Source organism: Kogia breviceps, chromosome 6 (assembly GCF_026419965.1).
Source record: "Kogia breviceps isolate mKogBre1 chromosome 6, mKogBre1 haplotype 1, whole genome shotgun sequence".
In the NCBI taxonomy this organism is placed as follows: Eukaryota; Metazoa; Chordata; class Mammalia; order Artiodactyla; family Physeteridae; genus Kogia; species Kogia breviceps.
Genome location: NC_081315.1, coordinates 59401177 through 59418713, shown reverse-complemented (window position 1 = coordinate 59418713; position 17537 = coordinate 59401177). Strand labels below are relative to the sequence as shown.

Here is a 17537-nt window from a genome sequence, read left to right as displayed (position 1 = left end):
TAGGAGAGAAAACAGGCGTGTGGTGGCTGAGAATCCAAGAAAGGAAGAAGTTTCAAGAAGGAAGACATTAACAGTACAGAGAGGACACACAAAGACTGAAAAGCGTTCACTTCACTTAGAAATTGGGACACGAGTGACCTGTGCCATAACCATTTCAGTGGAGTCATCAGACAGAATGAAAGTGAAGGCCATGATTATAAATTGTTCCTTTAAAGGCTCCTGGCTGTGAATGGAAGGGTATAGAGGGGATATAACTAGAAAAATATGAACCTATTTCCAGGGCAGGAATAGAGATGTAGAGAATGGACGTGTGGACACAGAATGGGAAAGGGAGGGAGGGATGAACTGGGAGACTAGGTTTGACATAAATACCCTACCATGTGTAAAATAGATAGCTGTATAGCTCAGGGAGCTCAGCTCTGTGCTCTGTGATGACCTAGATGGGTTGGATGGGGGGTGGGAGGGAGGTCCAAGAGTGAGGGGATATATGTATACATATAGCTGATTCCCTTCATTGTACACCAGAAACTAGCACAACATTGTAAAGCAATATAATCCAATTAAAAAAAACGGGGGGGGGGGCTGTGTGTTAAGGGGATGTATTGTCTCTCCAATACTGTAAAAGCCCAAAGCAAATATAGACCCCGGGAAAGGTTTTTAAAAAGAGAAGAGGTAGAATAATTGCTGAAAGCATATCTAGGAGATAAAAGGGGAGTTACATTCAAAAGTACAGATGGAGAGATTAGACTTGAACAGAACAGAGAAAGTCCTCCTTTTCTGAGTAGAAAAGGGAGGTGAGGGTGAATGCAGCTGCAGGTAAGTCTATGACTCAATCTATTCCATGCTCACTGGCTAAATTCTTTAAAAACAAGCAAAACAAACTTCTTCGCACTATCAGAGAATCAGTGTTTCAGGAATAGAGAACAACTGAGATTTATTCTGTCTGCTCTCTTAATCAACCTACACCATACTAGCCTCCTGAAAAATATTTCAAGAACTTGAGAAAAAGGATGGCAATCGATGGGGTCAAATGTTCCACCCTGCATCCTAGAGGATTCAGCATCTCTCTAGAAGCACACATGTAAGGCAAGATAATCTTCAGTAAATGGGGAAAGGCAGTGGCCTTCATATCAGAGAAAAAGAAAATCATCCCCTCAACGCATAGCTGGAGCAAACAAGCAAAAATGAATCTAAAAAGCATTTCTTCTCTCCTACCCTCCAGAAACTTCTGAAGCTTCTATTCTAGAACTGACATATCCACAGAACTGAATAATCTACAAGCCAAGTGGATTTTCCCAGAAATAAAGAATTGCAGAAATTTTTTAAAAATTGGAATTGCCCAACAATAAAAACATTACAGATCGAATGTGTTAGGATACACCTAAAGTAATACTTGGCATATAATTTGTAAATTTAAATAAAATTATTAGGAAGATGTCATTTCTCCCCAAACTAGTCTATAACTTCAATACAATATTAATAAAACTTGAGTTTTATTAGTAATTCAATAAATACTCTAAAGTTCATGAATAGTTAACTTTAAAAATAAAGATGAAAGAAAGGGAGAATTTGCCCAATCAGACATTGAGACATACTGCAAAGCAATAGAAATTAAGGGACAAAACAAAACAAAGCAAAACAATGTGATAGTGGTACAAGAACAGAAATTTGGACTACTCAAACAGCTCATAGACAGACCTATGTCCATATGGAAATTTAATATCCAATAATGATCAATGGAGAAGGTTAGATTGAATCACTGAATGATGCTGGGAAAACTGGATCATGAAATGGAGAAAAAAATCAAACTGGATCACTACTTAAACTTATATACAGAAGTGGACTCCAGATGGATCAACAACCTACATAAAGAAAAAACTGTGAAATTAATAGAATTTCTTCTATTAATTGCAGTATAATTTCTTTGTGAACTTGAGCAGGGTGGGTCTTCTTAAACAAAAATTCAAAAACAAAATGTTAAAGTAAAAAATGATGAATTAGAGATTTCTGTTCAATGAAGGGCACCACATTAAAGGTTAAAAGGTAACGAAATGGGAAAATGTTTGCATATTTATGACTGAGAGAGCTAATATCTATAAGGTGCCAGGAATTCCATAAAATCAACAATAAAAAGGTAGCAAGGCCTATGAAACAATGGGAAAAACATATCAAAAAGCAATTTATCAAAGAGGAAACACAAAAGTCCAACAGGAGTTGAAGATATTCCCAAACTCATTAATAATCAGAAAAATGTAAATTAAAATAGAATGTCCCTGTATACCTATTGACCAGAAAAAACCCTGAAGTTTGATAATGTCAAATGGTGGCAAGGATGTAGAGATGAAAGAGTCCTTATGCTTGGGAGTGTAGATGCTGGTGAGCTACCTGGCACTACTTATCACATAAAGAAAATACAGAGTCAACAATTAAAGAATAAATTTAAATTAAAAGAAAAAAAAAAAGAAACCAACAGTTCTGCTCTCAGGTTATCCATCCATCCCAGGGAACCTCCCACCCAGTTCATCAAAGGACATGTAGGAGGTTGTTCACTGATGCTCCCTAGTAATGGTGTGCAGATGGAAGGAAGAGAGGGACCCCGACCCTGGGAGAGCAGATGGGAGAGCTGTAGGGGATGCAGACCAGGAAGGACTATGAAGCAGTGAGAAACAAAGGGCTAGATGATACAGCAACCGGGTGAATCTGAAAAACATACCACTGAGTGAAAAAAGAACAACATGAACTCTATAACATGGTATCATTTAAGAAAAGCATACATATACGTATACTCACTGAAAACAATACCCATTTTACATGAGCCCATAAAAACAAGAAGATAAAAAAAATTAAAATAGTTGCCTAGGTGAGGAAGGGAAATTGGTATAAAAGGAAGGAAAGAGAAAAAAAGGAGAGGGGGAAGGAAGAGAGCGAGAATGGCTAGCAGAAACCTCTGAACTTGCTTTGATTTATTGTGCTAGAGTCAGAAAAGCTCTTCATAATAGCTCAAGTACTTACATGACTAAAGGATGAGGAGGTTTTGTCCTTTGAATTTCCCCACGCCTTGTATCTAATATTTGTAAAACTCAAAGCATGTACCACAGACAACCTTGGTGGTTGTAAATTCTTTCAGCCAGGGCATAGCACCATTTATAACAGGTTGTGCTGGATTTTTCTCAGCACTCAACTTTGAGATTTCTACAGATATGGGTTGCTTGGTTATAAATTATTAAGCCAACACCACTGGTCTTTATCTCGAATAGTACTAATCTGAATTGAAAGTAAGTCGGCATTATTAGCGTCTTAATTAACATTCCAATAACAATCAACGACTTGGTTCACTGTTGCTTTAGAAAATATTTATATGAACCTTTCTGAAGGCATTTGACACAAACTTAGAGAGCTCGAACAATTTTATGAAAAGTTTAAACTCCAGCCTCGTCTATCAAAAGGGCCACTGTTCAACGCCAATGGCACACAAAGTCCTGTATCTGCTAAGCATATGACAGGCATTCAGTAATTACCTATTGATCAATTGATTGGTTGGCTGACTAAAGTCAACAATGGTCCATCCTCCTGTTTGAAAGTTCTCTTTCTGCTTTGTTTCAAAATGTATACAGTTAGCATTTCAGATGTATACTCTCTCCCTAAGCCACCTGTTCAGTAGTCTTTTTTCAAAATTCTTCCAGTCTGCAAGGAGACCTGGCTTTCTTCACTAAACCTCTCTGCCCAAGTAGACTCCCACCCCTGACCGCCTCAGGCTCACACTAACCATCCCTCCTTTTACATACACGCATCCCTAGCAAAAGTTGCTTTCTCATTCCAGATAATATCGTCTTGGTAGCAGGTCCATGTCACCAGTCCTTGTCAGTGACAGTAGCCAGCCTCCTTGGGGAGTTAAAGGGTAAATGCCTTCAGGCCTTTAAGTCAGTGCAAATTTGACATCTGCTGACCTATAGAGAATACATCTGGCTTAACTGAGCAGGAAAGTGATGTCAGCAGAAAAAGATTAAAATGCTCAGGGTAATGGCAGCCTGCCTTTCTTTCCTTGTTCTCTCCTGAATCCACACAAAAGCCACCTGTGACTTGTCCATGTTGGGTGAGATTTCTCACACCAGCGATGCTGATGGATCCCTGCACAGCTTTAAGCAAGCAGCTGCCAGTGGATATCTCTCTTCCCTTGGACAAGTGGATTTGTCAGGTCCCAAAGATCATCTCATTTGTGCTGTTGCCCTGCTCAGCAAACAAAATGAGGGCAATAACTCAAGAAAGTTTTATGGGCTACTCATTTTTTATTGATTTAGTGGACTCAGTTATTAAAAAAAAAAAGTCATCAGGCCTTTCAACAGGTATGGCCATCACGATAAACTGGATTCAAACCTTTCATTCACCATCAGGTGCCTACCTGTGGACCTGGCAATGTCCACAGGGGTAGCCGGCTGATCTAAAGACTGATAGGAAGACAGGGAGGAAGGGGGAGAAGAGGATCAAGGGAGAGGAGAAGGAGAAGGAGAAGAGAGGGGAAAATGGGCAGAGGTGCATAAGGAGGTATCACATTACAGGGAGCAGTAGAGAAGCATGGAGGCAGTTAAGATCTAAACCCAGAAGAGCTAGCATGAATTCCAACTCTGCCCCTTATTAGTTACGTGACCTTAGGCAGGTTTCTTAATCTCTCTGTTTCTTCATCTGAAAAATGAGGATGATAATAACTACCTCATGAAATTGTGAGGATTAAACACTAAATACTCCCACGGCACTTACTCCGTGCCAGGCACTGTGCTCAATGCCTTGCATACGTTAACTCAGTCCTTGAAACAACCTCCTGAGCTGGGTGTGTGTTAGTTTCCCATTGCTGCTGTAACAAATGACCACAAACTCAGTGGCTTAAAACAACACAAATTTATGATCATAAAGCTTAAGAGGTCAGAAGTCCCAAAATCAAAGCACTGGCAGGACTTCATTCCTTCTGGAAGCTCTGGCACGGGGGTGTGGGATCCATTTCCTTGTCTTTTTCCAGGTTCTATAGGCTGCCTGCACGCTCATAGCCCGCCCCTGGTATCACTCTGACCTCTGCTCCTGTTTCAGATCTCCTTTTCTGACTCTGATCCTCCTGCCTCCCTCATATAAGGACCCCTGTGATTATGCTGGCCCACTCAGATAATCCAGGATAATCTCCCCCATCTCAAGATCCTTACCTTAATCACATCCTACAAAGTCTCTTTTGTCATCGGAGGCAGTATATTATTCACAGATGCCAGGTGAGTAGGAAGTGGGCAACTCTGAGGAACCATTATTCTGTGTACCATGGGTCCACGGGTACTACTATTGTTCTCATTTTACAAATGGGAAACTGACACAGGAAGAGATTAAGTAACTTGCCCAAGGTCATGCTCCACCCCCACCCCCTCAATACGTTCCTGCCTCTCAACTGGTTCATGTTTAGAAAGCACCTGGGACACTGCTCAGCACAGGAAGCACTATGCTGGGTTAACTCTTATTGTCTGTAACGGTTGTTAAAGGTAGAATAGACAATAACTGCTTCAGCTTTAATTTAGTAGCACCAACACCGAAGGCAGGCTGGCCCTTGGCTGGCCTAAGAGTGTCTTGTCCCCATGCATATTTGGAAGGCAGTCTGGTGTTGAAGAGTTTGGCATTTGGATCTCTCCCTCCAGCTGTGGGCCTGGAGCAAGCAGCCTGAGCCTCATGGTCTTCAGATACAGGAGGAGGCTACAGAGAGCTCCCAACCTAACGAGTCGCTGCAGGCAAAGGTATTAATGGGGATTCTGCCAGTGGAAAAGAAACATGTTTCAGAAGCTGCTAAAACACCGTCAATCTTACCAGCATTTGCAAATTTGTTGAGTAAAAGAAACACTAATTTTCGGTGCTATGCTTTGAATGAAACAAGGGAGGTTGGAAGAGGCAAAATTGCTTTGGCCTGCAAAGCTGGACACTTACCACTGCAGGTCCCCTGCTTGTTGTAAAACCCGTCGCCACAGCTGCTCTCACAGCTGCCCTCTCTCAGCACTTGGAAGGGGTCTCTGCAGGCCAAGCAATGCTTCTCTGTGGGACCCCAGCAGGCCACACAGGACTCATGGCAGGCTGCAGGAACAAAAGACGGTAGAAAGGACTAGTGCCATTTTTCTTCAAAGGCTTTAGAATTTACAAGGAGGATTTTCACTCCTCCACTATGCACATACCTGCACCACAGGAGGAAACCACCCCCCCAAAAAAAAACCCTATTTCTGTTGGCCAGAAGTACAACTTCCATAAATTACTGCTAAGAGAATTGGAAGAGGAAACCAAAGGCTATTGAGTAATGGGAATCACAGGGAAGGGAATCATAATTTTTAGACAAGTATGGTCTGTCTAACGAAATCAGATGGCCCTCCATCACCTTGCCTTTTGTAATCACACAACAAAGTGTCAACTAGATAATTGCTCTTAACCTCCAACACATGGAGAATCAGTTGAGGAGGGATGCCGTGTACTCTAGTCCTTGATGGGACCTTGAAAGACCCGGTACTGTTCATTTCTATTGCTCTTTCCCTCCCTTTCCATCTCTCCGCCGCCCCCATCCCCATCCTTCGGTCCTTCCTCACAACTCTTAGAACTCAGCCTCTGGTTCCCCCCCCAGTAGCATCTGCTCTAAACATATATCTTGAGGACTCACAAAGCCTGATCTTCTCTTCTACCTTAGCTTTCTAACTATGTTGTTTCCAGACCAAAGTTGTTCCTTTAAGACTTGAACATTTCCCTCTCTTCTGGCATTTGATTTTTTTTTTTTTTATTACTATTCATGCTTGCTCTTCACCTTAGCAGGTCTATAAAGAGAGGCCTATTCTGAATGACTGAATATATTCAGATCAGGTAAACTGTCTGTATGGCTAACCCCACCCATGTTTCTGATTTTCAAAATGTTTGCTTCACAATGGAACATAACCTATTTTTCAGAGGTATTCATTCTGACCCGAATTGGCAGGGAGAATGCTTTTGCTGGTCACAAGTGACTTGATTAGGGATCCATTTGGAATCAGAAGAAAGGATGCCTGCATGACACATCTCAAGATCCAATCCTCTCCTCTCAGTTCTAAACTGCACAGGAAGGCCTTCTTTTCAGACAACTTTTCTCCTCAACAAATTCAGAGATGATCACAAATTGTGTTAAGTGCTAGGAAGAGCTCTTCGATAAAGAATAACAGTAGTGGAAGTGGAAGGGACTGACTTTAGGAAGACCTAAAGGATGAGACGCGGCCAGCCAAAGGGAGAGCCAGAGAGCAGCACAAACAAAGTTCTTGAGAAGGGAAGGCGCTTGGGGGCTCAAGGAACTGGAGGCTCCTCTTGTGGCTGGACCTGGTGGACATAGCGGGGCACAGTGGGAAACAGAGGGCACAGTGGCCTGATTCATGGCTGGAGGGGTGGGCAGGGGCCCTACGAAACTTGACCTTGGAGACCATGGAAAGAAATTAGGATTTTTATCCTAACTGCAATGTGAGTCGTGAACGGGTTTAAATAGGATAGATACAAGCCCCGATTTAGATTTTTAAAAGCTCTCTCTGGATGCCACATAGAGAGGGTTTAAGGACTTGCATGCCGGCAGGGAGATGAGTGTAGAGTTGACTGCCCTGGTCCAGGTAAGAGATGACAATGGCAGGTGGAAGGCAAAGACGGACAGAGTTTACTTATTTATTATCTGGTTCCCTTGCTAGACCATAACGTTTATGAGGGCAGAGTCCATATCTCTTTTGTTAACTCTGCTGAGCGCACTTCTGGGTGCTCTATAAACTCCACTTATATTTAACACCTTATTTACAAGTGTACATGAGAATACTGTTTGTGTTGAGATAAGCCACCATCACTACATTAAAACTAAATATGTGGATGCAAAGATCCCGGTAACAAATTCCACCCTGAATGCCCATGAAATGTGTCTGTCATTCGTTTATTTAACTACTCTTCCAATACTGATTACAGTCGCTCTCTGAAGTGTCTATCAGTGTTAAGTGCCTCTGCCTTACTGAGGAAATGGAGTTGATTCAAAGCCATTACCTAAACAAACAAGCAAACAAACAAACAAAAACCAAACTGCATTTCTAAGAAGACACACCAGGCTAATCTGTCTATCAATGTTCGACAGAAGCACGTACCACCTGCGAGGTGCAGGGCTAACCTGTGGGGCTTTCCCAGCTGCCACAGGTGAGCCAGCGCACCCCCCTCCGGGGAGTAAGTGCCCGAGGGGAGTGAGGCAAAAAAGACAACAGGGGTCAGATTGTGAGTATCAGGCAGGGAGGGGATTTCATCCTGTAAAAGTTTGTTTTTTTCTGTAAAAGTTTTAATCAGGGCAGTGGAATTGATCAGTTTTGTTTTTTAGAGCATTTAACAGATACTCAGCTGCACTGGCAGTTAAAATAGTAAAAATACCTCCAACGCTGGTTGGTAAATGGCTGTCATCCTGGCCCCCTCCCTGGTATTCTGGCCGCAGCCCTGGGAATGCTGGCAGACACCATGCTCCAACAACAAAAGGTCTGACACAGGAGAGGGTCTCGGGTCTCCCCTCCTTCCAACCGATCTGATCTGTGCCATACTGCTTGTTAAATATTTTTAATATTACCCCTGGTGCTGCCAATCAGAATGGGGGTCAAAGAATGAGCAGGATAGAGGCTACAGACTTAGGGACGGCATTCAGACCCATCACAAACTGAGCCCTACTTAGCATTTCAGCTCTACCTTCTGCTACCTCCCCCTCATCTACACCAGTTCTAAGGAACAGGGTACTCTAAGCATGCCATGTGACTGATCAAGGGTTCTGGATGCCCTGCCCAGGGCTGACCCAGCCAGCAATGTCTCTGGCTCCTTCCACAGCCTCTGTAATCCTGTTTACACCAGAGAGGCCTCCTAAGTTGTCACTACTTCTGTGAAGCTTTGCTGAACTTGTCCAGACAAAGTCAGTCACTCCTTCCTCTATGTTCCTGCAGCACTTTATATGTGCCTCTCATGCTATTTATCCTACTGTACTAATGATTCAGTTACAAAATCAATCCCATTCAGTGGAATGTAATATCCTCCAAAACAGAGGCTATGTTTTAGTCATCTTAAACCCCCAGTATTCAGATTGATGCCTGGTATAAAGTCAGTATTCATTAAATGCATGTGAAGTGAATGCACAGATTTTTTTCATTGGTTATGGGGGATTCATCCTATCAGTTCTTACCTTCTGTATGGAAACAACTAAGCATGAGGTCAGAGTCTAAAGATATGATAAGATAGATACATTCAGAGCTGTAAAATTTACCTAATAAATACTGGAGTCCAGATCTGCTTATGACAAATATTTATGCTGCATCTACATTGAGTACCAAATGTGATGCTGGGCCTTATCTTTTTTTCCATCTTGAATAAAAGGCATGTTCCATGGCCGGGCAGGACAGCAGAAGGGATTTTTATTTCAACACAGGACTATGCTGAGCTGTCACTTCTTTTCTTTCCATTTTTTTTTTGAGCTGTCATTTCTTATAATGACATACTCCCACTGTGTTTTGCAATTGATTTCTAATTTCTAACACTGAACATATGCTACTGCAGATAATCTCTTCTTGCAGGCTTATTTTACATGGGGCTTTTATTACATTTGGGTTATTACGAAAAATAAAAGGTCAGTCCCTGACTTTTCACCATAATTTCTCTTAGTGATACATTTCAGCTCACCCAGGGTTCGAAGTGTATATTGCGAAAATCGCGGCAATAAGTTAAAACAGAGGACAAATAAGATAAAGCCATTGTCTTATCTCACATGCAGTAGATAATTTATTTAGGAAAGCCTCTGATTGATTTTTCTGGAGCATGACAAGACATGCGCTGGCTTGCTAAGCAATTTACTTCAAAATGAAAAGGATTGAAGTATTCTTCTTTTGGCAACTCTATACTGAAATCCTACTCTAAAAATAACAAACTTCTTTTCATACTTGGTAATTTTGAAATAGAAGATTACTATAAAAAATTTAACCTGTGCTACTCGAAGAATAAAATGCAGCCCTTTTCCAAGGAAGTGTTAAACGCACTTCCTACGAACCACTTCTTCTTTTCCAGGAAGCCTTCCCAGATCCCAGGCAATAGACACAGATTCCCATGGGCTTAACCTTCAGTTCAAACTGAAGGAGCCTCGGATCCTTGCCTTTTCCATGGTCTTTTGGAATAAGTTTCCCTTCCATTAACAGGAAATTAACACACTTGATCATCAGGCCCTTTTAGTCATCAGTGAGGCTGTAGTTCAGATTTCCAAACTAAGTTTTCACTCGCAACTACACAAAGCAGCCCAAACTCCAGACACAAGCAAGCACATCATACACAAGGCAAGTTCCTTTATTATCCATGTCGTGGCAAGTGCTATCATTCATATCTCACAAATGACTAGGAAGGACTTGCCAAGTTTAAAAGTATTATCAGGAGACAGTGAGTAAATTTCTAACAAGAAGCTGTTGTTGGATGAAAAAAATATCTATTTAAACTCAACTTCACTGTTCCTTGCTTTCCTAATCTGTAAAGTGGGAATAATAATATTTGTTGTACTTAACTCATGGGGATACGGAGAGATGACATATTTGAGAAAGCAGAGAAAGTTGTATATGATCATATGAGTGGCACATCTTATGAGACCTAACAAATCTTGTTTCAGGTGCCATCAAACACAAAGCAATTATTTAGGGAGCAAACTAAAATGTAACACAAGACAGAGGGGTAAGGATGAAAAAGACTGTGGGAAAGGAAGGTTCACTTAGAAAGGGAGTGAAGGGAAGTAACGGAATCAGCAGGGATTCTTCCAGCAGTTACATAAAGGGGCTCCAGCCTTTCCCAGAGGTCTCACACTCTAGAGCTCTTTCCTTGTAATTGCTACAAAACATCATCAAAAGCCCTTTGGAAAGTGACTGAGAATAGCTCTGTGAAGCACAAGGCCAAGCCAAGATGCTGGGCAGACTATGTTCCCCTCCCCTCATAACAGCCGCACCTGAGACCAAGGCTACTAGCCTAAGAAGCACAGATGCCAGACAAATCTAAAAGTGAAGTGCATCTGAGTCATCATCATTTTTGATCCTTTTACTCCCATCTGTTTCTGTCCCCTACCAGGCTGGTCTCTGCCGTCAACCTTCCTCCCTGTGCCAACAGAAGCTTTTACACCTGACATTGGAATGACTGGTCTCTACATGTTCTGAAAACCGGTACGTACTTGAGGGAGTTCATAATAGAAAAATAAAAACACATGAAAAACCCACAGAGCAACTAAGCCCATGTGCCACAACTACTGAGCCTGAGCTCTAAAGCCCACAAGCCACAACTACTAAGCCCGTGTGCCACAACTACTGAAGCCCACACGCCTAGAGCCCGTGCTCTGCAACAAGAGAAGCCACCGCAATGAGAAGCCCGCGCACTGCAACAAAGAGTAGCCCCCGCTCGCCACAACTAGAGAAAGCCCGCGCGCAGCAACAGACCCAACACAGCCAAAAATTAAAAATAAACTTATAGAAAACAACAACAACACGTGAAAAACATCTTCAGCCTCATGAATAGGCAGAGATATACAAATTACACAGGAAAACAGCAACTCGATGCAATGGACTGGATGTACATATAGCAACATGTATGCATCTTAATAAGAGTGCTTAGTGAGGGAAACAAAGGAAAAGAATGGTTCATCCTTTGTAACAAATGTACCACTCTGGTATAGGATGTTGATAATGGGGGAGGCTGAGCATGTGTTGGGGCAGGGAGTATATGGGAAATCTCTGCACTTTCCTTTTAATTTTGCTATGAACCTAAAATGACTCTAAATTTTTTAAAAGTCTTTAAAATTTAAAAACAGGAGGCAGAGGAGCCATGCCCCTGGCCCCACCAGTCCCCCCGCGATACTGTTCCACGGTCGGTCAGGCCCCAAAGTGCACGGGGTCATCGACGGGGCGACCGAGGAAGCGCAAGAGCCTCGGGCCCGGGGTGGACCTGGCAACCTACAACGCTGTACTGAGCTGGAACAGGAAGGATGTGGAGCACTTGAACCGCGACCAGCGGTACCCGAGCAGCCGGAAGACGAAGTGCATGCGCAACTCCTTCAAGCACCACCAGCTTCGGACCATGAAGTCTTTGCCATTAACCACAACCCCGACGCCAAGGTCTTTTGCAGCTCGCGCAAAAGACAGGCCTCACCAAGCGGGTCCTCCAGGTCTCGTCTCAGAACGCCCAGGCCAAGTTCAGGCGCAACCTCGTACGGCGGGAAAACACGAGTGTGGACAAGTCGACAGAGGCGGCACTGCAGACGGGGATGCCATAGAGGCCTGCCTCGGAGCTGTCCAAGGCCTCGCTCAGCCACTCCAGGACGCCCACCACCCTCACAGACCTGACCAGCCCCACAGTCCGTGACGTCTGTCTTAACTTCTGGGCCTGGCAACCTGGAGGACCACGAGCCTCACAGCCCCTCGCAAACGACTCTTAACCAACCTTTTCTAATGATTCTCGGCCCCTCGCCCCCGCCCCACAAGTGATTTTAAAAAATAAATTATCTTTAGTCGAATCCCAAGTGTATTTTATTTTTTTTACACGCATAAAATAAAGCATTTATTTGATTATGAAGTACAGCTTGCCAAGGTTAGGAGTCAATCACACAAAAAAAATCCAAACTGAAAAAAATAAAAACAACAGAGCTTTGGAGAAATAATATAATGTAACCTACTTACTTAAAAATACAAACAAATAAAAAAGTCCACCTAATTTTTTAAATCGTTACATTTTTGTTTGCTTCAGTTGATATAATTCCAAAAAGAAAAAATATAGATAATGCAAGCCCAGTTAATATACATGCTATCTTTCAGGGATCGCCTAAAGAAAGATCTGTGGCAAAGATAATCACTAACGGTTGACTTTACTGGAAAAACTAATTTTGAAGTAGGTCACGAATTCCTCCAAAGCAGTAGATACACTTAAAAACATCCAACCCGTCAACTGCAAATCGAGTAACAGTGTTGATCCTGCAAAATTTTTTCACTGTCACTCTGAAGTGAACTAAGAAGAACCAGGAAAAGAGTCAGTGCCGTGAAAACTATAAATTGCTTTCAGGATTTATATTTTCCCATCTTTCTAAAAGTAGCATTTAATAAAACAAGCTATTTCTTACTCCAATTCAATCATTATGGAAGAGATAATACCAAACCCAATTTGCTATTATTTCTTTACTGAGTTTTAAGCACCTTTCAACCTTAGAACCAGAGTCTTGTTATCAGAAAAGGTATTTACCCATAAGCCCGATAAGTATTATGAATTTTTTTATTTTTGTCTTTTTTTAAACTTTTTTTCTTTTTTTTATTGTTTGGCCCAAGCAACTGGATGATGGTACCGTTTATTTAGTAATTCATTTATTATTGAAGTTTTGAATTTTACTTATTTATTTTTTTATACAGAAAGTTCTTATTAGTTATCCATTTTATACATATTAGTGTATACATGTCAATCCCAATCTCCCAATTCATCCCCCCTCCACCACCATCACCCCACTACCACCAATTTCCCCCCTTGGTGTCCATACATGTGTTCTCTACATCTGTCTCTAGTTCTGCCCTGCAAACTGGTTCATCTGTACCATTTTTCTAGGTTCCACATATATGCATTAATATGATATTTGTTTTTCTCTTTCTGACTTAATTCACTCTGTATGACAGTCTCTAGATCCATCCACATCTCTATAAATGACTCAATTTCGTTCCTTTTTATGGTGGAGTAATATTCCATTGTATATATGTACCACATCTTCTTTATCTATTCATCTGTCGATAGGCATTTAGGCTGCTTCCATGACCTGGCTATTGTAAATAGTGCCGCAACGAACACTGGGGTTCATGTGTCTTTTTGAATTATGGTTTTCTCTGGGTATATGCCCAGTACTGGGATTGCTGGGTCATATGGTAATTCTATTTTTAGTTTTTAAACAAACCTCCATACTCTTCTCCATAGTGGTGTATCAGTTTACATTCCCACCAACAGTGCAAGAGGGTACCCGTTCCTCCACACCCTCTCCAGCATTTATTGTTTGTATTTTCTGATGATGCCCATTCTAACTGGTGTGAGGTGATACCTCATTGTAGTTTTGATTTGCATTTCTCTAATAATTAGTGATGTTGAGCAGGTTTTCATGTGCTTCCTGGCCATCTGTATGTCTTCTTTGGAGAAATGTCTATTTAGGTCTTCTGCCCATTTTTGGATTGTGTTGTTTGTCTTTTTTTAATATTGAGCTGAATGAGCTGTTTATATATTTTGGAGATTAATCCTTTGTCTGTTGATTCATTTGCAAATATTTTCTCCCATTCTGAGGGTTGTCTTTTCATCTTGTTTGTAGTTTCCTTTGGTTTTCAAAAGCTTTTAAGTTTCATTAGGTCCCATTTCTTTATTTTTGTTTTTATTTCTGTTACTCTAGGAGGTGGATCAAAAAAGATCCTGCTGTGATTTATGTCAGAGTGTTCTTCCTATGTTTTCCTCTAAGAGTTTTATAGTGTCTGATCTTACATTTAGGTCTTTAATCCATTTTGAGTTTATTTTTGAGTATGGTGTTAGCGAGTGTTCTAATTTCATTCTTTTAAATGTAGCTGTCCAGTTTTCCCAGCACCACTTATTGAAGAGACTGTGTTTTCTCCATTGTATATCCTTACCTCCTCTGTGATAGATTAGTTCACCATAGGTGCGAGGGTTTACCTCTGGGCTTTCTATCCTGTTCCATTGATCTATATTTCTGTTTTTGTGACAGTACCATACTGTCTTGATTACTGTAGCTTTGTAGTATAGTCTGAAGTCAGGGAGTCTGATTCCTCCAGCTCCATTTTTTTCCCTCAAGACTGCTTTGGCCATTCGGGGTCTTTTGTGTCTTCATACATAATCTGAATACATCCTTGGTTGTAGGTCCTTCCCTTTCATCACTTTAAATATATTGTGCCACTCCCTTCTGGCTTGTAGAGTTTCTGCTGAGAAATCCACTTTTAACCTTATGGGAGTTCCCTTGTATGTTATTTGTCATTTTTCCCTTGTTGCTTTCAATAATTTTTCTTTGTGTTTAATTTTTGTAAATTTGATTACTATGTGTCTCGTTGTGTTGCTCCTTGGGTTTATCCTACCTGGGAGTGTCTGTACTTCCTGGACTTGGGTGGCTATTTCCTTTCCCATGTTAGGGAAGTGGGAACAGGTTATGGGGACAAAAGGAGTAGACAGACCGAGAGATGGACAGATAGATAAGGAGAATAGCCTGGCCCAGGCCAATGATGAAAGGGGGCCATGAACGGGTAAATATGATTAATTCAACTTCCTTCATATAAATCCCCCAAAAAGTATTAATAAATAAATAAACAAGATTACATTTGACATCAATCAAATGCAATGAGAATTGTAGTACCTAGCGCTGACAAGGGTAGTAGGAAGTAGGCACCCTCATGTGTTTCTAGCAGGAGCACAAATTACAGCTTCTTTAAAAGAGGGTAATATGTTAATATGTGTCAAAAGCTTAAATATGTGCCTATATACACTTAGGGCCAGCAATTACATGTCTAAGAATTTACCCTCATCAAACATATTTACCACATTTCTATTAAAAATGTTTATATCATGGTTATTTATGATCATGGAAAAATGAGGAAGAAATGTCAGAGGATTGGCTAAATGAATTCTTGCACAGCCACAGATGGTAAGTGATACAACAGCTTTAAAAAGATGTTGTAGAAGGATAATAAATAGCATGGGGAAAACAGGCAATAAAACTATATATGGAGTGTGATTTTACTTTTGAAAAATAAACGCATCTATATGTGTCTGTGTGCACAACACACACACACACACACACACACACACACACACACACACACACACACAAACACTACATAAATTAGGAAGACATTCACCAAAATACCAACAGCCATGATTTGGGAGAGCTTGAGTCAGGGATTTTCACTGATTTTATGCATCTTGAATTTTACTGACTTTATTAGATGAATTCATCTGGTACTTAGGGGAAAAAATTTCTAAAGGAGAAAAAAAAAAAAAAGCCTATAGTCCTGTTCCCTAAGGCAGGTGCTGGGTAAATAGCTAGTTAATCTATTAACCACATTTGTGATACAGCTGAATGATTTGCTTGTCTTGGTAACATATCTGAATTTTTAGCACGGTCTTCTGTAGACAGAGAGCTTGAACCGAAAGAACGACTTCCCAGCGGACGGAGGCTTTGACAGGTCCACATGGAGAGAGATTTAGAAGCAGACTAGCTTTTCAATGGTACATAAGTGAGAGGATAAAGGCAGACATTCAGCTCACCAGGAACACTCCTCAGGTTATCCTTTCTGTCTGCTGCCCCTCTACCTATACTCCTAAATCTACAACACAGCACACCCTGAGGGTTTTCAAATGCAGTGACCACCTTGGCTGAGCCTGACAGCCAAACAGAATTCTCAGATTCCACTCATCCACTGTGACCATTGGCAACTCTCAGCTGCTTGGACTCCCTGGGGTTTTCCTCAGCTGCTGTTAATTAAATGGCTATCGATTTTTCCAGTGATACCTTGAATCTACATGTCTATAGAAACTAAAGACCCAAAGCAGGGACCACCAGCCCAAACCAGGCTTGTGATGGGCGAGTTCCCAGACTTCCTGGCCACACTGGCGCAGCCTGCTCAGATCTGGGCAGTGATTAGCATGGAGGTGCTGGGTGCTCTGTGGGCAGCATACAAAAGGGAGGGGAGGGCAGAGCAGGGAGGGTGCTGGGTGGGGAATGGGGAAAAGAGAGAAAGAATGTACAAATGTATGCCACACAGTCTAGCTAAAATAACTGAGAATGCTAAGAACTGGGCAGAAAGCCAGAAGACTTGTCACTACTTTGTAATCCATAGCTGAAATATTTGGGGGTTCAGATTTGTCAGGAAGAATGGGATCTGTCTGGAAGATAAACTCCCTTGCACTTGTGGCGGGCTTTCTCGGCTGGTATGTGATACTTCTGTTCCGTCATCTGCCTTTGGCATACACGGCAAGGGTCCAATGAGCAGCGCAAATGCCAAACACAGCCAGTCGCCTGCTAGAGCAGAGGCCCCAGGCAAACCATTGCCAGCTGCTTTTTCCTTCCTCTCTCCATTTCTTCTTTTCAAGAATGTCCAGAGAGGGAGGGGATTTGGAATACGATTGTCACCTGCTTCACTGGGCCTAGTTTACTCAGGAAACGAACATTCTAGGAGGGCACTCCTGTTGTCCTCCCTTCTGAATGGCTTAAAACACCCCGTGGGGGCTTCCCTGGTGGCGCATTGGTTGAGAGTCTGCCTGCCGATGCAGGGGACGCGGGTTCGTGCCCCGGTCCGGGAAGATCCCACATGCCGGAGCGGCTGGGCCCGTGAGCCATGGCCGCTGACCCTGCGTGTCTGGAGCCTGTGCTCCGCAACGGGAGAGGCCACAGCAGTGAGAGGCCCGCGTACCACAAAAAAAACACACAAAAAACAAAACACCCTGTGGATACTTCCCAAGTTATGGTGACAGGTTTGTTTGTTTTT

General features: G+C 42.0%; 1 protein-coding gene across 2 annotated transcripts in view; it reads right to left on the bottom strand.

Moving 5' to 3' along the window:
• FRAS1 (Fraser extracellular matrix complex subunit 1) overlaps nt 1-17537 on the bottom strand; it is a 450824-nt gene that overhangs the window by 213837 nt on the left and 219450 nt on the right. For both annotated transcript variants that reach the window (XM_059065863.2, XM_067035878.1), the window contains one exon: nt 5950-6093. In XM_059065863.2, the coding sequence (XP_058921846.1) occupies nt 5950-6093 (144 nt within the window). The remainder of the gene's footprint in view (nt 1-5949; nt 6094-17537) is intronic.